General features: G+C 40.5%; 1 protein-coding gene across 3 annotated transcripts in view; it reads right to left on the reverse strand.

The window, feature by feature from the left end:
- sfmbt2 (Scm like with four mbt domains 2) overlaps window positions 1–22,200 on the reverse strand; it is a 180,145-nt gene that overhangs the window by 12,882 nt on the left and 145,063 nt on the right. For all 3 annotated transcript variants that reach the window (XM_068005104.1, XM_068005106.1, XM_068005105.1), the window contains exons 16-20: window positions 21,142–21,251; window positions 11,508–11,683; window positions 10,390–10,562; window positions 9,495–9,761; window positions 6,815–6,943 (exon numbers count right to left, since the gene is read on the reverse strand). In XM_068005104.1, coding sequence (XP_067861205.1) covers window positions 6,815–6,943; window positions 9,495–9,761; window positions 10,390–10,562; window positions 11,508–11,683; window positions 21,142–21,251 — 855 coding nt within the window. The remainder of the gene's footprint in view (window positions 1–6,814; window positions 6,944–9,494; window positions 9,762–10,389; window positions 10,563–11,507; window positions 11,684–21,141; window positions 21,252–22,200) is intronic.

Below are 22,200 nucleotides of genomic sequence, written 5' to 3' on the forward strand. Positions count from 1 at the left end.
TAGGAATACTCTAGCCCAGTTATTCAGTAACTGATTTTGTGACAAGGACAACAACTAGACCTTGCCTTTCCTGCCATTTTGAAACATAAATAATGATAGAAAACCTAATCATGTCTGGCACAAACAAACTGCCCATTATTTTATCAACTAGCTTTAATGATGTTAGCTTTGAAGTGTAAGCAGCCATTTCACAGCTAATGACCAAATTTCAGAAATGGTAAATAAGTCCCCAGATCTTGACAACTACATAGAAAATAAGCTACTCACTGCTATTAAAATAAAGTCAACAGCAAATATGCCACTACAGGACATAACTATGTCTTGCAACAATGATGAGGAGCACAATGTTGCAATATTTGCTGTAAAATAGAAAAGGGCATTAAATGCAATTCAACTTTTAGGTAAAGTGGATTTTTCCATGCATTAAATTATCTTCCAGGCTATATTACAGTAACTTTCATAATTGCTCTATTCTGATCACGGGCACATTCTTTGTGAATTTGTGGTAAACATAACATTGTCCTGATAACATCACCCTTGGAGAGTGACCTGTAGAAGTACAAACTCATAGGGGTTGATTTTAACTCGGGACAGGATCGGAGGCGGGACACAGGAACATAGGAATTGCTAGATGACAAACGACCAAGGTGTATCTAGTTTGCCTTCTGCTATCCTGGTAGTTGCATGATACAATGATAATGGAGTTATTGACTAATCATAGCAATCAATCTCGATCAATTAGTCCACAACAGACCCAGAAATGACACAAGGAAACCCCTAGTGGTGGAGAGCTTTGGGAACCATGGGCTCGATATTAGGAGGGAGGTGGGTTGGCAGCGAGGGGTCGACTGGGCGCGTGGGTAATGCACCCAGTGAATTCGGGGTGCTCGCAATCACAGCCTAATTGAAGGCACTGACCTTGGCTTCCGGTTTTCGCACTGGAAAGCTGCGCAGCGGGCGGACTGCTCACCCGCATCTTAGGCTGTCAGCTGGAGGAGCCCTATTTAAAAGGGCAGTCCTTCACTGACTGATGCTGCAGAAAATAGGTGAAATTACAGCATGGAGCATCCCAGGAGGAAGGCTGCTTCCAGGTTTAATGACGCCTCACTCCAGGTCTTACTGGATGGGGTGAGGAGGAGGAGGAGGAGGGGAAATCTTCCACCCGGTGGACGGGAGAAAGTGGCTTGCCTCTGCCAACGGGAAGGCCTGGCTCAAGGTGGCAGGAGGTCACCAGCACCACCAGCATACCACGCACCTGAATACAGTGCAGGAGGTGCTTCAATGACCTAAGTAGGTCAGCCGAAGTGAGTACACTTACTCATTCCCCTACACTCCGTCTGCCACATCACTGCCCCCACCCAACATCTCCTTCTGCACTGCCAACACTAGTCTATCACATCACTCCTCACACCCACTCAAAGCTCATCCTCATCTTACCTGCACTTACTCACCTCGCCAGTACTCATCCCACCGCTACCACTCAACCCAATCCTCATACAATCTCATGGCTCTATCTCATACTCACCCTCTCATGCATCTCTTTCACGGTCAGCCTCACCCAACCTGCCACTACCTGTGCTGCAGCCACAGGGCATGCATCACATATGTGTAGTAGGAAGTGTAAGGCAAACGTGTCGTGAGCGTGAAGGGGATGCACAAGGGTGTTTGAGGGTTTTTACTTATATTTGATTTCTGATCAACTCAGATTACGTATTATATTGTCACCACTACTGCCACGTCTTTGCAAATCTTGTCTGGTTTGTGCAATAATGCCCTTTGTATTTGCAGGGCTCTTTTGTGCAGACAACAGAGACGCCGGCGATGTCCCCGGTGGCACACTGAAAGGATGAGGAGGAGAAGTTGTTGAGGGCAGTGGTGACTGACAGCGACAGGTAAGAAGATGGTGCTCGGGCCAGCCAGGAGCAGCTCGGCATGAAGGAGGCTGTAGATGTGTCGAGTGACTCTGAGCCTCCGTATGCACTGCTGCTCAGAGAGGTCCAGAAAGCTGAGCCTCGGTCTGTAGACTCTGCGACGCATCACTCTCTGCGGTTGCCCTCTCTCCTGCTGTGCAGGTAGATGTGTCACAGCACTGTGTTGTGGAGCTCCACGTGTCTGAGGTGGACAGCGTGGCTGGCGAGGCTGGTGATGCTGTTCATCCTCCGAGGAGGTCATGACTGCAGCTATGGCGGCCCCCATCCAAAAGATGTACGTTTGAGAGGGTCCACAAGGTAGGTACATGTGTCTACACACCGGGGTTGAAGTTGAAATTTTGTGAATTTTATTGTTAGGAGGAGGGTGGTGGAGGCCAAACTTTGTCCAAAGTGACAGAGTGGCCTCCTGCAATGAGTGAGGGTCTCCCCCCTGACCTGTCAAATGGACCTTTGCAGCTGCCACAGGCTGGTGGCTGCAACATGTCCATTTCAACTGGGAGTGTTTCCCCCAGTACGGGAAACACGCTCAGTTTAGATGAAATTTCCACCCCTCCTAAAACATCCTCCCAATCAGATCTGCTAACGACCTGAACTATCACATTAACCTCCTTAAGTGGGATCCCGCCGGCTTTAATTGCCAGTGGGAGTCCCGCATGCAGGGGCTACGCGCGCATCTAAGCGCGTCACTGGGGAACCTGGAAGTGGGCGGGTTGAAGCCGGGCTCCGGACCCAACCCAGGAATCCCTGATTTTCGGAGGCCTCCGCCACGAACCCACCCGCTCGGACATCCAAAAATCGAGCCCCATAAGTCCAAAGTCACCTTTTTCCTCTCAAACATGCTCCACTTACCACGTGTCATATCTCAAATTACTCATATACTGTATCCCAAAATGTTATTTTCTAAAGAAATCTATCTAATTTGCATTTGAATGAATCAATACTAATTACTTCCACTGTCTCCCTAGGGAGCCTGATTGACCACTCGCTCACTGAAATATTGTTTCCACAGATTAGTTTTGAATTTACCCCCATTAAAGCGCAGGCCATGTAATTAATAGGTAGTAAATTGTTTCTAGAGGTTTATAACATTTTTTTTAAAATTCTGACTTTTCCTTTCTATCTTTTTTTTCTCTCTGAATCCAATCTTTCCTTCCCTCTCTATTTCTCCTTCTGCACCTCATTTGACTCTAATTCACCCCATTTCCTTTACCGTCATTCCTCTGTTTCTTTCTTTATCCTTGAATCTCATTGGTTAAGGAGATAGACCATTGGTCCTGTCGTTCACCAAGGTCCCAGATGCCCTGTTGACCTCATTGTTATCAGCTCGCACTTTCAGCAATTTGCGGCGCAAAAGATTTTCGAGAAGGATGAGGAAAAAATTGTAATAAACAGGGCACGGCGCGTGATGTCCCACACTAACAAATCCTGAGCTATTATAATATCAGTTTATCTCTAAAGCAAGCAATTCTAGCTATGTCACTACATAATAGTATAGAACAGAAAAACTCATACCAACCTGTTCCCAAAGCTTACTTAATTAAAACTAAAAGTAATTCAAAGTAAAGAGTACATTGCATACTATATTCTACACCATGGCACACCAAACAACTGTGGAATGTGACATCAGTAGCTGTCAACTTTCCCCCAAACAGCAGCTGTTACTGAATTACTTCAATAGACTCCATTCACACCTGTTCTTACTTTCTTTTTATTCTCATTTTTTAATCCAAACTCTTTAAAAAAAAAATTTTTATTTTTCACCATTTCTACCTACAGTTATCCAGTTTTCATTAAAGTTTACACTGAAGGGTTTCAAAATGAGTAACAATCAAAATCTCTACAAAAACATGGAACAGCAGTCTCTATAGAAGAAACATGTTGCTTATTCCACAGTGACGACACTGCAAAATGGTTCATTTCGATTGTTTCTCTGGAGAAAAATAATTTTGTAGTAAATTCTTGCTTGACGACAGAAGACAGAGGGTGGTTGTGGAGGGTTGTTTTTCAAACTGGATGCCTGTGTCCAGCGGTGTGCCTCAGGGATCGGTGCTGGGTCCGCTGTTATTTGTTATTTATATTAATGATTTGGATGAGAATTTAGGAGGCATGGTTAGTAAGTTTGCAGATGACACCAAGATTGGTGGCATTGTGGACAGTGAAGAAGGTTATCTGGGATTGCAACGGGATCTTGATCAATTGGGCCAGTGGGCCGATGAATGGCAGATGGAGTTTAATTTAGATAAATGTGAGGTGATGCATTTTGGTAGATCGAATCGGGCCAGGACCTACTCCGTTAATGGTAGGGCGTTGGGGAGAGTTATAGAACAAAGAGATCTAGGAGTACAGATTCATAGCTCCTTGAAAGTGGAGTCACAGGTGGATAGGGTGGTGAAGAAGGCATTCGGCATGCTTGGTTTCATTGGTCAGAACATTGAATGCAGGAGTTGGGATGTCTTGTTGAAGTTGTACAGGGCATTGGTGAGGCCACACTTGGAGTACTGTGTACAGTTCTGGTCACCCTATTATAGAAAGGATATTATTAAACTAGAAAGAGTGCAGAAAAGATTTACTAGGATGCTACCGGGACTTGATGGTTTGACTTACAGGGAGAGGTTAGACAGACTGGGACTTTTTTCCCTGGAGAGTAGGAGGTGAAGGGGTGATCTTATAGAAGTCTATAAAATAATGAGGGGCATAGATAAGGTCGATAGTCAAAATCTTTTCCCAAAGGTAGGGGAGTCTATAACGAGGGGGCATAGATTTAAGGTGAGAGGGGAGAGATACAAAAGGGTCCAGAGGGGCAATTTTTTCACTCAAAGGGTGGTGAGTGTCTGGAACGAGCTGCCAGAGGCAGTAGTAGAGGCGGGTACAATTTTGTCTTTTAAAAAGCATTTGGACAGTTACATGGGTAAGATGGGTACAGAGGGATATGGGCCAAGTGCAGGCAATTGGGACTAGCTTAGTGGTATAAACTGGGCGACATGGACATGTTGGGCCGAAGGGCCTGTTTCCATGTTGTAACTTCTATGATTCTATGATTCTATAAAAATGTGCCCAACAGAATCCAACTATACACCTAAACCACAGGATTCAAGAGATCACAATGGCAAATGAAAACTGTAATGAATCTAAAAACATATTGCGTACACAGGGGTATACCAAATAGACAAAGAGATTGCTTTTTTACTTGATGTGTGTGAATTAAATTAGAAAATGCTTGATGAAGCATTACTACACATGGGCTCGTTTCCCCAATTCAGGCGAGAGATCCACACATGGAAATTGCACTCTTGTGGGAGAAGTCAAAGAACAAAACCTCATCATGGAATAAAATGCAACTACTATCTCTACCTTAACCATGACAATGTTATATTTCTTTTAAATAAAATAAACATTTGAAAAGTTCATCACTTTCCTTAGAACCACACAGAAAGACTAAAGTAACAATTTGAATAACCCCTGTAATTACATTTCCATGCTTCTATACTCAACATGTTCAAGCAAGAACATATATATTTTTTTTAAGTTAAAAATCCTTTTGGGACTAGTTCTCGATGAATGCAAGTTTCTAATAACGCAGTTGGTGCTACACCTAGGAAAGGTGTCAGATTCTATAAGAAATGTGAAAATTGACTGTGAAGGGTGTGTAATTGGTGAAAAAAAGGTTTATTATTTACAAAAAAATTTTTGCATGGTAAAATTAATTCATACAAGTTTATATAAACACTAAAGTGAATTTATAATGATTAGACATAATTACCCACTGATTTTAATATCTTAATTATCAAGGAGAATGTTCTTTTCATTATTAGAATGAATCATTTTGTGTAATGGGTTTGTGTAGCTTATTACTGCATAATTTGTACTGTATGTTGTGAGCTCAGGCAAAACATTCTGTAGTGATTCAAATCATGGCCTTTTCAGCATTTCCAATGACATAAATACACATTTTACATTCTGGGATAAAAAATTTCCGCACCTTGGCACATGCACCAATAGCCCGTGATTTTCCAACATAAAAAGACAGTGTACGATTTCAAGATGTACACTTCCCGTGGCGCCATGAACACAGAAGTGGGGTTTTTAACCCCTCCTTCCCCCGTCAGCATTCCATGGTATAAATAAAGCAGGTGGATAGTTTTGTGTAATCTATCTGCTATCTTGTATACAGTTAAGTGACAGTATGCCATAACATAATGTAGTATTGATAATTCTCTCCCCATTAAAGAAGCTGCTCAATGATTTGAACTCCAAAGGATCCACATTAACTGATTTTACCACTCAATACACAAAATAGATGCTCTGATCACTACAGAAACATTTTCAAATATGGATTATAAACAAAAAAGAGAATATAATGCAAAATTAACTACTTGGCCACATCAACAAACATTTTACAATCAAGATATCTTCTCCTTTATCTGAAATGAGGTATGATATAAAATTTAATTTGAACTACACCCTCTGCTTTGTACATTCAGTATTAAAAAAGGTAGATTTTCTTTTAATTTAATGTTTTTGAAATGTTAGCGTGGTGCACCAAATATCACATCAAGTTGCCTTATTCCTCTAGGGACAGGTAGAGGGGCAGATCACGTTGTCCCTGTAAAACATGCTACCATGGAAACAAGAGTCAAACTGCAGCAAAAAAGGAAAATACAGCCACATCTCCCACACCTTAGAGATGACAGACATTACAAAGAAAAAAAACCATGGTTGTTTCTTGATTCTCATTTTTTAAAAATTACAGTTTTTCCCCCCCGAAACACTAACGTTTTGATTTTTCTATGCGCGGAAGATGATCTAATGCACATATTATATCAATAACATTGAAATAACTGTCAAGGTCTTGCATTTTGAAAGACATCCACTTGTAAAATTACCTGTTCCTGAAATATTTTTGCAAGAGGTGCACAGTCTGTGGACTTAATAAATCTGACAACTTCAGCCACTGACCATTCCAAGGGATTACTTTCCAGAACAAGTTTATCCTCTTCGTTTTGCCTAATTTCCTACAATAGGTACAAAACAACAGATTGATTAATTATCACACTGCAATAGAAATAACGTGGGTGAATGAAAGCATTGGGCTGAATGTTCTTCAACCAAGCATTTATATTTATTTATTCTTTTAAGACTGTATTTTGTCTTTTAGAAATCTTTTGTCATCTAAAATGACTAGTGGAAAAATAAGTGTACTTATGTAGCTAAGTCAATGTTTTCTCCCCCATTGGCACATAACATTATCAAAGGTGTGATAAGTTCAGTGGGCAAATGCACTTTGTGATGTAGCACTGAGCTATACAGATAGGGAAAGTCTCAGCTTGGATTCCTGGTCTGGGTTAAGTTAACTAATCTCATTTGGGGTGCTACAGTTGCCCTTAGAGTCCGTGAGATTAGGAAGGGGAGTGGAAATCACCCAGGATACCTGCTCCTGATTACTATCTGGGAATTCCTGCTGGAAAGTACATTTGTGAATGTACATCAGGTGAGAGCAGTCAGGCTCTGCTGTAATTCTTCTTTATCCCATAGTAAACTAGTCTACCGACATTCACTATCTAGGTTCACGCTTGATGACCAAACAAATAAGGTATTGGAAGGCTGGTGGTGCCTGTGGAATCATACCCCATGAGTTAATACCTTCAGAAGAGGGGAGAAAATTAAAATAATGCAATACTGTCTATAGCATTTTCATTACAATTGTATTTGTACGCAATCTGTTATAGCATCATCAAGGAGTTAAGCAATAATGTGTTGTATGATGTATTAATAGCACAGAAATAATGAACAGTTTTTATTAGTAGCAATTTAACTAGACATTTAAAGCAGAAAGCTTTCCTTTCTCAAGTGTTTGTAAAGTAATCTTAATTCAAGCACTTTTATACTTAGTCTTCTGGAAATATACCATTTTATTCTACGACCATTATAATAAAATGTTTATAGGAAACCTTTTTCAGGGTTAATAGTTGTGATTTTCAGGTTCCATTTTGCTCCATAACACATCAGGGTATAGTTGAGTATAAAAATGGGTGAGATCAGTTACGCTTGATCTCTCCTCATAACTTGCATTTCCAGCAAGTGAAATAAACAGTGCAGGAAGTTTCTGCCAAAAAGAGGGTTCATTACAATATTAAAAAAGGTCAGAAAATGTCAGACATTTTTGCTATTTCCTGGCTACTATGCAGGATCTAGAGTCATTCACCAATGTGCTCATATACAATGGGTGTCAAGGGTTGGTAGACAGCAGTGGAATGTGGAAGTATTTAAAAGAATAGAGAAAGAAAAAAAAAATAATTTTGAAGGATGTATTGTGAGTGTTTTTGTTTCACATATTTTAGCACTGCCACATTTTGCTTAAGTCTACAAATGGTGGGCAAAGGGTTTCTCTGCAGGAATATGATATTTTTATGTTTTTGGGAGGAAGAGGAGGAGCAATGAAGTGATTCCAGGCAGGTGAGCTTGTACCACAAGAGGTTATTGCCCATCCACCATTACCGGCCCACCTGCAAACACAGGCAGAGGCGTACTTATCTGGATTTGTGCGAGTATCCTCTAATTCACCATGGAGGCAGTGAGTTGTGCTGCATTCTGTAATCTGATGAACAGCCAAACTCCACCAGAGGTTTTGTACCACCAAGGGCTGTGAAGGTTACTTCAGCCCTTACCTTTTATCTCCTAAGCTTATTGTAGGAATGCTACACTGCTACCTTGGAGTGCCAAAGGGGGCAACAATTCCCACACCCACGTCATGCAAAATAAGGCCCACTTCATCAGCCATGAAAGAGTAGGTCAGAAGCTGCGCACCTACTTGATTTGCTCTTGGACATATGCCTACACAGTGTTCCCCTTCACTGCATTTTGTTTGGTATTTATTTGCCATCTCTGCCCCTCCAGTCTTGGCAAAGGCCAGCAGTGGGTTGAAATGCTTTTCAAAATTTATTTGCCCCTTTATTTGGTCACTAAGTTTAAGTGGCTGAATGCCTTTAAATTTTGCCCCCCACCTCTTCAATTAGGTCCCTGTTTAAAGCCAAAGCTGTACTGGGAGCTGTGAAAAATTATGGAAATCAGCCAACCTAGGAAAATTGTGTCAATACACTTTTGCCTACATTTGTACTAGAACTTAGCCATTCTGCACTAGATTTCATCAGGACCCAAACATCAACATTTGGACCTCTTTAAGAGACACATAAATGGATAAACCTTTAAATACATATAAATGCCAAACAAGCAGAGCTATGAACAGAAAGGTGTGCTGCATGAAACTACCATTAAATTTTACTTTCAGTTAAATCACATTGGGGATAATTTTAACTTGCCCAGCAGGAAACTAACGGGATTGGATCAGCCGGTCGTTTTACATCCGCCCAATCATGTGGGGTGTAAAATCAGGTGCGGTGTAAAATGGCCAGCCAATCTGATCTGATCCAGTCAGTTTCCCAACAGGCGGGTTAGGTTAAAATTACCACCAACTAATTTTTTTAAAATTACTGAATTGTATTAAATATAAATTCAACATGAAAACAGAAAACAGCCACAGTTCACTGAACACATCTTACAATTTACCTTTGGTGATGAGCATTTGAGAGAATCATATTTGTCATCCTCAGAAAGTGATAATGTTCGCGCCCTTCTCTTTCGCCTTGCCCTGTCTACTATGTGAGGCCGAGGTAGTTCTGGAGCTGATCTCAGCCTTCCTAATCGTTTTGGTTTGACATCAGGCATTTCAGAGGATGTGTCTGTTTGATCATCACGCTGCTCAGAACTTGTTCCATCACTGCCTGTTTCATCATCTATCACATCATGGCCATCCTCTTTCTCGTCTCCATTTTCCTGCAATTCATTTGGGATAAATGTAAAATACAAAAGTACAAATAAAGCTATTTCTGAAAAAAGACAGATGTTGCTGTATTTGCTAAGGCCTAAAACCAGTCACTCTTCTTTGCTTCAAGATTTAAACTCAGCTTCATGGACAAGAAATACAAGACTCCGCTCACTGATTACAATGTTATTAAAACCATATCATAGAGCTACATAGAAATTACAACACGGAAACAGGCTGTTCAATCCAGCCATACTGTTCAATCCGTATTGGTATTTATCCTCCATTCGAGCAGTCATCCTAATCCCATGTGCCTGACCCATTCCCATATCTCTTTAGCCCCCTTTCCCTCAACGACCTATCCAACTTGTTCTTAAAGAAGACATGGTCGCTGCTTCAATCAATAATTCTTCCACAGCCTCAAAACCCTCTGTGTAAAAATATTTCTCCTGCTCTCTGTCCTAAATCTTTAACATTTATATTGTTATATAACTGTGAATGAATTAATAAAAACATTACTACAATCCTATATTACAAGTAAATGCTAATAATGCCAACTATTTCTTGTTAATGAAGTTATCACATTCAGACAGCACCTTAAAGTTGCAGCTGCCTCTGTAAATTAAATGCATCTGTTACCTGTGGAGAGGCCACTGGAGTATAGTCCACAGAAGTGGATGAGCGCTTTTTCTTTTGGACAAAACAGGACCTGCGCTTCTTCCTGCGCCTTGCGGGTTTTTTATTGTTGCTTTCTATGCTGCCGTGTCCAACAGGAGGTCTGATGATTTTCTTCTTCTTTCCATAGTAATAAGCTGGGACAAAAAAAAAGGTACCCAATGAATGCACACGAGATAATCAGTTTCCTGTTATTATTGAATATTCAGATCAAACAATTCATCTCTACCATACTGGCTAAGCTTCAGCTGCAGAAGTTGCACTTTTCCTCCCCTTAATTTTAACTTAAGTTAGAAAAATTGGTCAGGTTGGCGATCAATTGGAGATTACATTACTATTGCTGTTTCACTTTATGAACTTGACATGACAACATCCTCTAAGAAAATGTTTGGGGACACTATACTTTTCTCCAGTGTACTATATATCATTAAACATTTTCAGAAAATCATTTTTGGACATAAGTATATATTTCTCAAAGTTGCCAGAGGCACATTAAGATGAAAAACATGTTATTTTCTATTCTACACTTGTATGGCAACCAATAAATATAGCACCAATAAGTGTACAGGTAGTACACCAATGTTAATCCAAAGCAGCTGTAATCAGAAACACAAGGGTTGAACAATTAAGAAGGTGGAAAAGTAAACTGTTCCCAAAACACTCCCATCACTGCTCTGTAATCAACCTCAAGATGTGCAGAGCAGCCTGCAATGATTTTCTCTTCTTCCTTTCAATTCTTGCCTTACTTCAAAGGCCTAGATGATATCAGGAACTCAGTGGTCCAAGTGGATACAAATCACATTTTAATAAGACTAAAAACCTAGATTCATTGTTCGATGAATGGCATGACAAGAATTGTAAAAAAAACATTTTATGAGGTCAGCAAAAGCTTTTATATTTTTGACTGGCGTAGAAAAAGATTCAAAATAAATAATACTTGCATTTATTTAGTATGCCTGTGTACAAAGAAGGCATCCAATTTCAAAAGAATCTGACATAACAGCTCGTTATTTCTTACTCATGTACTAAGTCTGTCTAGTTATAATACCTAGTTACAATATTTATCTAGTTATAATACTCACTGTATTTCGTTTTTGTGTGAACAGAACAATTCTCGGGGCATTTGTCAGTAACCATGAGCGGTCCAAACAAGTTTGGGCAGCATTCTAACTTCATGCAAGTCCTTCTGCAGAAATCTGCAACCCGATCTGCTGTCCTCACAATTTTCATAATTGCCCTGTACGTTTTCCCTTTGTACCTTAAAAAAAAGAAAAAAAAGGATATAAATAATCCATATTAAACAATTTACCCATAATTTAAAACACGTGGCTGAAGGCCTGAAAGATTTTTTTTAAACCTAGTTTCATTTATTTATTCCATCATTGCTTAAATACTTAAATTGCTTAAAAACAGGCACCTGAATTTTACTGAAAGTGAACCTCCATTCTAGTTTTTCTGTGAAACCAGAAATAATGTTATTTTTAAATTCAATTTTGACAAAAGGTACAATATGCAGTCAGGAATTTTAATGGTGATTTTTGCCTAACATGATTTAACTTTCATTGAGCTCTAGTGGCTCAGTGAATTTATCCAAAGAGCAGCTGAGTCACATAGAACTAGACAGGCCCACGCTTCATGCCTAGTCTGTACAGAATTAGAAAATATCAGCCAGGGCAGCAATAGTGGTGCTGCAATTACCCTCAGAGCTCCTGGATTAGGAAGGGGAAAAGTCAACCCGGGTTCCTGCTCAGTCAATGGCACCTTGCATCATGGGGAAGCCTGCCATGTGGGCGACACCCTGTGCACCCTCGTCCTGTTGAGTATCCTTCTCCCTCTCTGTGGCAACTTCTTTGCTGCTCCCAATCGTCCTCTATTCCCAAAGGCACCCATGTTTGGAGCCAGACAATTTGAGAGGCAAAGTGCAACAACAGTGCAAAGGCAGCAAAACCTCTCTGTGCAGACAAAGTGAACTTTCAAAAGTGCTACAACTCAGCAAAAAATGCCCAGAAGTCAAACAGTAGCTAGAAATACTAAATCAGCAACTAACCTGCAAGTACAGGTTATTGATAGGTTACATGATCCTTTTAAATAGCGCTGGCGAGGGAGCCTTAATGCCGGTTAGCATCTCGTTGCGCTGAGCGAGGTCAGTACATGGTGGGTGAAGCATTTGGGCGGACCAGAATGGAAATCAGAAGCGCAGGAACCTGAACTGCATACATTATTTTTAACTTTGAATGCTGCCGGCGTGCGTCCTGACGCAAACGCTAACTCCTTACCCATTTTGGCAGGCAGCGCACTTCCAGTTGGAAGTGAGCACGTGCTACCTGCCCGCCATTTTGCGGACTTAGTAGGCCACTAAGTGCCTGAAAAATGGGCAATTTGCGGCCCAATTTCCAAGCCGAGCGTCAGCTGAAACCATATGAAATTCAGTTTACAGTATACACTAGCTATGCTTGGAGTACTGCTGTCATGGGATCTCCGATTCACAATCTATAGGCCACTACTAGATAATTAAAATAAATGTTCAGGATTCAGAGAGGACATGTAACAATGAATTGAAAATTGCCCATTAAGCAAGACTATAAAAATTACAATTAGTGATTAAAACATGTATTTTTAAAAAGGTCAAAACAAAGCTTTTGTCTAACCAGACCAATAATTATACTACCACAAAAACAATGCTGACAGTCAAATACCAGCTTACATTTCACCAATAAAATATCACGTCTAGAAGAAAAATTTTACTTTTAAATAAGTTAAGGATATTTCCATTCATGTTCGTATAAATAACAGATTAAAATGTCTCTTAAATTTGAAGCATGTTATTCTTTGCAGTTATATCTTTCCATTATCTCAACAGATTGACAATTTTCCACCTAAAGATCAAAATATTTTTGTGGTTTTAGATTTTGAGATCTGTCTATGCTCAAGATCCTCTGTGTAAACTGACAAAGTCTTCAACAGTTTTACAATATTATCTGTGACCTTGGATTAGCTGATTTGCAAGTATTATTCTAATAATATTCAAACACATTGCTACACATGCACATTATCACTCACTTGATCAAACGTAATCATTTGCTTCAACAGACGTGAACAATGTACTCAGTTGCAGGAACAGCAGCTCTTTATGTCAGTGAAAAAAGTACTAGTAAAGAAATTAGAACCACCAAGCAGAAAGCTAGAACAGGCATTTGTATATTAAAGCAAATTTGTCCATGATAGAGAAATCTTAATCTTTTGAAGACTATAGGCAGCAACAACATGGATTTATAAAGCGCCTTCAACATAAAAAAACGGCCCATGGTGCTGTACAGATGTGCAAGGTAAAATTGGATGCTGAGCCAAAGGAGGAGATTTTACGAGGGAAACCGTGGTCAACTGGGTTTTAAAGGAGGGGCTTAAAGGAGGAAAGATGGAGTGGCAGAGTTTAGGTAGCAGGTAGCGAAATCCACAGCATTGGCTCTGGACAGGGTTAATGTTGTAGGATAGGTTACAAGCAGAGTTTTGGATGACCTGAAATAAAGGACAGGTGCCGACCAGAAGCACATTGGAATAATCAAGTCTGAAGGTGACAAAGGCATGGATGAAGATTTTGGCAGTAGATGGACTGAGCGGAGGCAGGCGATGTTACGGACAAGTGAGTGGTAGTGGAAGTAGGTGTTTTTGTGACAGAGAGGATACGGGGTCAGAAGCAGAGTTCGGGATCAAATAGAGCGAATCTGGTTATCATAAAACAACAACTTGCATTTATACAGCGCATTTAACGTAGTAAAATGTCTCAAACCGCTTCATAGGAGCGTACTCAGACTGTTCGCAACCTCAGCATCCTATGTGATCCTGAGCTGAGCTTCTGCTCCCATATCCTCTCCACCACAAAGACTACCTACTTGCAAATCCGTAACATCGCCCGTCTGCGCCGCGCTTCAGCTTATCTGCTGCTGAAACCCTCATCCAGATTTTGTTACCTCCAGACTCAACTATTCCAATGCTGTCCTGGCCAGCCTGTCATCTTCCACCATCCATAAACTTGAGCTCATCCAAAACTCTGCCGCTCATTTTCTAATGTGCACATGCTCATCCTCAGTTCCACTCCTGTTGGCATCTTTTAATGTCCTCACCTGTTCTCAGGCAGACTTCATTACTGTAATACTGAGAATGTTTTGCCTCTGCAACTATTTTTTCCCTAAGTATCGCATTGTCCCTCTAATCAACCTTTTGACTTGTTTCTCCGCATGCCCATATTTGTTCCAGTAAACCCCTTTTCTCTTCACCCTGCACGATGTAGAGAGGTAATTTTTCCTCTTTATTTCCATTTTAATCTGTTTGCTAATCCATTTAGCGTCACGTTTGCTTTGTCTGAGCTGGCTGATCTTGCGTATCTTTTTATTTTGCATATCTACCATTATTCTTTTAAAGATGTTTCATTTATCTTCTACTGAAATGTTGATAAACGTCCTCCTCCAATCCATTTGTTTTAATTCCTCCCTCATTTCTTTGAATTTAACCCCATAAAAATTATAAACCTGGCTCCTTGGTCTTTAGTGTAGATGAATCCCAGATCATGTTAAACTTGATCATTCTGTGGGCACTGTTCCCCAGGAGTGTTTCGACTTCCTTTTCCTATATGTTGTCTGGGTCATTTACAAATACTAGGTCAAGATGAGCACTGCCTCTCATGGCTTCCCTTACGCATCGAGTCATGAAGCAGTCATGCATTACATTTACCAACTCTGACTCTAAAGCACTTGGGATTTCCCAATTTATATTTGGTTGGTTGAAGCTTCCAATTAAAATAAACTTTCCTGTTCTCACATACCCTTATAATCTCTTTATTGAGCCATTCATCCTCCTCTTCAGTTGTCCTGCTGGTCTGTAGCATATCCATAGTGCTAGCTTACATGTTTTTTATAATATTAGAAATTTCTATCCAGAATAGCTCTTTATGTAACTTACCTTCTCCCACAGGATCAACTTCATTTACCTCTCAGTTGTCCCTGACATACATGGCTACACCACCTCCTTTTCTGTCCCTTCTGAACACTCTATAAACTCCTGAACATTAAATTCATTTCAATGCTCTGCATTTAGCCATATTTCCGATATTCTCACCACATCGTAGTTCTCTAATGCCACAACAGCCTCCACTTCTGGCATCTTATTTCTAATGTTTGTACATTCATGTTTAAGCATCTTAATGTAGATTTACCTCCTTTCAGCAGAAGAAAATCTATGCATGATGTAGAAATTGTTGTTATGCAACCAGATGATCACGATCTGGCCTTGTGGATCAACTTGCCTATTTCAGAGATACGCTACTCATGCCACGCCTTCAAAGCATTTGAAGCAAGCAACTCTTGGAAGGGGGCTGGTATACCTCTTAAAGACTAGCTGAAATTGCTGAGGATTGTGGGGGAAAGTGGGAGAAAGAAGGGGCAGGCACAATATAAAAGTGCTATATTAATTTTTAAAAGTTGTAATAAATTAGAGAAATGGTCTACTTTCTTAAATGATCACTTTGGACCTGTTAACTATTTTTGTTTCTAAACATTTTATTTATTCTAAGTGATGAAAATGCCTTCTGAGTTTTGTACCTGCAATTTAACTTGATTAGTCACTGTATTTACTGCATCAAAACAATAAAAAAGCTCAACTACTTCTAGTCTTTTACATGCTAATTATGCTTTTACATACAAATGCTTCAGACAACATCTCCAAGCTTTCAAAATAAGTGCCTATGGTACTTCAATACAGGCATTAACATACACTATACTGATACAGGTTCATTCCTTCGCTTTAAATATATTTTAGAACAAGCCAAAAGCTTACATACCTTTGGACAAGTACATCTTAAAAGCATAAAATCTATTTAAAAAAAACAATGCTGCACTTTGTATCCTCTTGGCAACTAATTCTGCACATATGCACTGCACAGTCAGAAAGTAGTAAAAGAGCATTTTGTGCCACGAAACAATATGTTACTGCTTTGCTAAGCCTGACTGGGTGCAATCTAAAATGCTACTTATTGACACGGCAGGATCTTGTTTTGTACAAAAGCAAGCAGTGCATATATAAACTCAAATGGAGAGTGCTCACAATACATTCCTATACTTGGGTATAAAAAAAAGTTTGATTGAAAAAACATAAGTAACTATTAACCTTAATGAGGAGAAATGCAGTTCCAGAGTTTTTTTAAAATGTGAACCTTTTTAAGCAAATGTTCGGATTATATAAAAGGTGTATTTTTTTCCAATCAGTGAACTTCATGTACAAATGCTTAAAGCCCTTGTACTTCAATCTTCTGTCTGCTACCTTTAGACAGGTGTTAACTCACGACAATAATTGGGTTAACACCTGTCTAACAACACACAGAGGAATGTAGGACAAGCATGTTAAGTGTTCGTATGCAACCACTGCCAATTAGAAAATATACTCTAAAGTCCTTCACTCTTCCAAAAAAAAACCAAAAAAGTAATTTCTTTGTTATCCAAGTAATTATTTATTTCAAGAAATAAAACACTCTGAAACTTTGAGCATTGCATCATTCACATCCATATGAAAAAAATTAACAATCTCTTTTTTCCTCAAATTAAAATCATATGAATGAAAGATAACATTCTTTCAATAGAAAATTATTCAAAGTGTAAGAAGACATCCACACCACATCCCAACATGAAGACATTCCTAGTTATCTACATGAGGGAAAACAATTAGTGTGGGCTTCAAAACATGACAGGAATGTCAAGTATGATAAAGACATTAGCTATCAAGGTAGCAATTACACAGGCAAGAGACTATTTTCTACATGAAACCTAAATTCCAGAAACAATAAATTCATTACTCAGCTAACATTTTATAACTTTTTGATTTGAAATAAGACTGCTCTAAAATTGACACATGCTGAAGTATATCAGCAGCAGCTTTTGTATTCCTGATGTAAACATGGAGCTATGGATAAAATACCATCAGCTCTTGTAGTGCTGCTCTAGTTACCTTATAGAGTGCGAAAAATCTAGCCAATTTCCTGTGAGTGTGGACTCTGGTAATGGAATAGGCTGTACTGAGTCCAGAAGCAAAAATTGGGTTTTCTTGCAGCTTGACAAACAGTGTTACAATATTCCATCAGTGACCAGAATTATGTTGTATACAACCTTGAAGTTGCCAAGGGTGAAAATTTTGTTCTCAACATTTTATGAATTTTTCCAGCTGTCTTTGCCTCTTGAGATGTGACTATAAGCTAAGGAGCTGAATATTTAACTGAAGAGAGCTTTCAACTTTTTTGTGTTCAAAGTGGATGGGCAGCATCACAGTTTGCCATTTTTGACAGTTGCCAACTTGGTCTTCTCAGACTCGAAGGCAACAGGTTAATTGTCTGCCCACATCTGCCTGAACAGCTGGCAGGTTGTCTTTCAGACTGGGAGTTAACCACTCTGTAAAGTATAGTGTCATCAGCAAAGAGAATAATGGCACTTTTGATGACCTCCATAATTCAATGAAAAATCACGGAAAGGGACACTGGATCCTTCTCTGGAGAAATGCAATAAGATGGCAAATGATGATTTATAATAACTCAGTATTTTCCAGGAGGCACTTACATTAGATTTGTACAATGGGGATGCAGTCTATTTTTCAGTGTAGCTTCCAGGGATGTCTGATTACCTCTTCTTCTACAGCTAAACATCAATCCAAATTCGGTGTCACACACATGATTCTTTTAAAATATGATTTGCATCTACTGCATGTGTGTGTGTTCATTTTTTAAAAAACTACCTTCAACTATTACATTTTGATGTATTGAATGACACATACTGACAAATATACTTCTTGAAGATTATTTCTGAATAAGGAACAATTCGCTGCCTGCTTTTTTTAAAAATCACTTCGCAGCATGTCTACCAGTCACCTGCAACTGTTCCAATACAGCTACAACATTGGCTTCTACCCGACAAAGTGGAAAATTGCCTGGGTACGTCCTGTCCACAAAAAGGAGGACAAATCCAATCCGGCCAATTACCGCCCCAGTCTACTCTCAATCATCAGCAAAGTGATGGAGGGTGTCGTCGACAGTGCTATCAAGCGGCACTTACTCACCAATAACCTGTTCACCAATGCTCAGTTTGGGTTCCATCAGGACCACTTGGCTCCAGACCTCATTACAGCCTTGGTCCAAACATGGACAGAAGAGCTGAATTCCAGAGATGAGGTGACAGTGACTGTCCTTAACATCAAGGCAGCATTTGACCGTGTGTGGAGTCCTAGTAAAATTGAAGTCAATGGGAATCAAGGGGAAAACTCTCCATTGGCTGCAGTCATACCTGGCACAAAAGAAGATGGTAGTGGCTGTTGAAGGCCAATCACCTCAGCCTCAGGATATCGCTGTAGGAGTTCCTCAGGGCAGTGTCCTAGGCCCAACCATCTTCAGCTGCTTCACCTTCCCTCCATCATAAGGTCAGAAGTGGGGATGTTTGCTGATGATTGCACAGTGTTCAGTCCCATTTACAACCCCTCAGATAATGAAGCAGTCCACGCCCACATGCAGCAAGATCTGGACAACATCCAGGCTTGGGCTCATAAGTGGCAAGTAATATTCGCGCCAGACAATGACCATTTCCAACAAGAGAGAGTCTAACCACCTCCCCTTGACATTTAACAGCATTGCCATCGCCAAATCCCCCACCATCAACATCCTGGGGGTCACTTAAGAATACTTATTTAAGAAACTTAACTGGACCAGCCACAAATACTGTGGCTACAAGAGCAAGGCAGAGTCTGGGTATTCTGCAGCGAGTGACTCATCTTCTGACTCCCCAATACCTTTCCACCATCTACAAGGCACAAGTCAGGAGTGTGATGGAATCCTCTCCACTTGCTTAGATGAGTGCAGCTCCAACCACACACAAGAAGCTCAACACCATCCAGGACAAAGCAGCCCACTTGATTGGTACCCCATCCACCACCCTAAACATTCACTCCCTTCACCACCGCCACACCGTGGCTGCAGTGTGTACTATCTACAAGATGCACTGCAGCAACTTGCCAAGGCTTCTTCGACCGCACCTCCCAAACCCGCAACCTCTACCACCTAGAAGGACAAGGGTAGCAGGCGCATGGGAACACCACCACCTGCACGTTCCCCTCCAAGTCACACACCACCCTGACATGGAGATATATCGCCGTTCCTTCACCGTCACTGGGTCAAAATCCTGGAACTCCCTACCTAACAGCACTAGGGGTGTACCTTCACCACACAGACTGCAGCGGTTCAAGATGGCGGCTCACCATCACCTTCTCAAGGACAATTAGTGATGGGCAATAAAAGCTGGCTTAGCCAGCGATGCCCACATCCCATGAATGAATAAATAAAGCCTGAACACAATATTCACCGACTACTACACAATTGCATAAGAGTATTGGAAACCTGTTTCATATTATTATGCCATTCTTCTGTGACAGAAAGTCCTCACAAAACAAATAAAAATAATGTATTTCTTCATTCAATTTTAAAAATGAATTAAGCTGATAAACATCAACAAGTGTGGTATATAAAGGTGCACAACAGCACTTATGGTTCAATGAAAAACAAGTAAGTCAGCTTATGCAACTCATTTGTTGTGCACGTTGCGAGTTATTTACCAGGATCACTCAGTACTTTACTCATCAACCAACTAATCCTGTCTTTATATAAATAAATACCACTGTTCCCTCTAAGCTGGCACGTGCGTGGCCGCGCAGCAGTCTGTTGTGGGCCGTGCATTTAAACATTCCGTCCGCGCACCAAACCAGTGCTTTCGGCCCCTCTCTCACACTGACCAGTCCTCAGGCCCCTCTGTCACATTGACCAGTGCCTGGAACCCAGGCCCTTCTCCAGTTATGCTTCCCCGTCTGCAGTGCTCCAGCCCCAGGTGGGCTGCTCTGCCTCTGGTGCTCGGGAGTATCCGAGTGTCCGGCGGTCTGACTGTCCGATCCCGCGGCTCCGGCCCCAGCTGTCGCATTGTTCACCATGTTGCAAGGAAATGCAGTCAGTAAGCAGCTGATTAGCTGCGCGGAAACCAGACGAGGAAGTTAAAATGAAACCGATGCTTTCGTCATGGCCACCCACCCAATCAGGGGGCCAGGGCCCCTCCACCCAATCACAGATGAGAGGCCCATACATAAAGGCAGCCAAAACAAATGAGGCCTGCAAGATGTACAATTGGAATGCAATAATTTTTTAAACTCTGGAGGGAGGGGGAAGGAAGAGCTTTAATTAAACTGTTCCCTGTCCCCAAATTCACACTGACTGACTTGACAGCTGTTTTGTATTTCTGATTCAATTTAAAAATTCTGATTGCACACGATTTATTTCTGTTTGAATTAGAATCATTAAGCTGATTCAACAAGAAGCTGATTGGAATCGTTCCCATCAGATAATTTTTAATAAAATATAACAAGACTGGTCTGCTCAATCCTAGTGCAACTTAAGAAACCCAGTTCATAAACTATATAAATTTATCAGCCAATATAACATTAAATTGTTACAATTATCCATTATTTTGCACATTTGTTTTGTTTGTTATTTACCCTGAATAATATTTTCTAAAAAGATGTTCTATTTAAAGTTGTGATTTTTTTTTTCACGGTGGCATACACAGCCTTTATATCGGTGCACAAACTCAAATTCATTCCGCACTCTCCGAAAGAAATAGAGGGCACCTTGGTAGACACCCTTAGACTTACTTGGCTTTTAGTGTCTCTTCCTGACAGTTCCATTCTGGGTCATCCTCAAGCTGTAATTCCCGGAGCACACGTCCCGGTTTGTATGCTGCATTAATCAACAGAGTGAGAACCTATTTTAAAGACAAAAACAGTTCAAAAGATCAATTCTAAAGCCTGTAATCTCAATGCTGAAACTAAATTATGGTATGAACATTTTGTCTGAATACTTCTAATATGGGAAATATAGGTTGTCTAAAACTCTTTTCTAATGCAGCTGGTGGCAATATTGAAGAGCCTGGCTTTAGTGTAGCGATAAATGGAATTTCAGAACAAACGTGTCCCTGTAAGGGGATTTACTTCTGCTGGATATTTTGATTATGCTCCCTGTAGCAGCTAATATCCTAGATCCTGCTTTATGTTAATGAATTGGTATTTTGGAATTCAGAAATAGAAACTCGTACCAGTTCCCTCAATACCACAAGCAGTTAAAATTGCAAAACTCTATCATTATCCATATAGACTAGCTCAGGGTAAAAAAAAAATACAATAAAAATGATTTTAATCCTCAGTTTCATCTGAGTGGCTAAGAAACCATATACAGGTTTAAAGGGATTTGTGCAAAGCAGGGTATTAGATTGCTAATTGCATCCACAGTGAAATTATAACCTTAGTACAAATATAGTGTTAAAAATTTCAGGGATCCCTCAGATTCAACAAATGTGGTCACTTCAGTAAGCAGTATAGTCAAAAAATTCCAAAATGCAACCTATCTCCCGTTCTGGGAAAGGTCCTGTGCATTAGCCCTATGGCTTGTGGAGTGAAATTCAGCGGCGGCCGGTTTAGGGTGCAAAGGTGGCAATGTGGCCGCTAGGCACCCAAACTGGGAGTCCCGGGGCCAACTCAAAGTTGGCCTTAGGCCTCATCTAAATAACGCGGACAAACTGCCAGTGCCTGCCGCGCTTCCACAGGCAGCTTCGCCCTTTTGCAGCAACTAATTTCAGGCCACCTGCCTTGCAAGCAGCGGCCTCAGGTAAATGCCAAGTGGAGGGAGAGTAACACAGCAAGGGGGGGAACCAATCG

Source organism: Heptranchias perlo, chromosome 24, assembly GCF_035084215.1.
Source record: "Heptranchias perlo isolate sHepPer1 chromosome 24, sHepPer1.hap1, whole genome shotgun sequence".
Taxonomy (NCBI): domain Eukaryota; kingdom Metazoa; phylum Chordata; class Chondrichthyes; order Hexanchiformes; family Hexanchidae; genus Heptranchias; species Heptranchias perlo.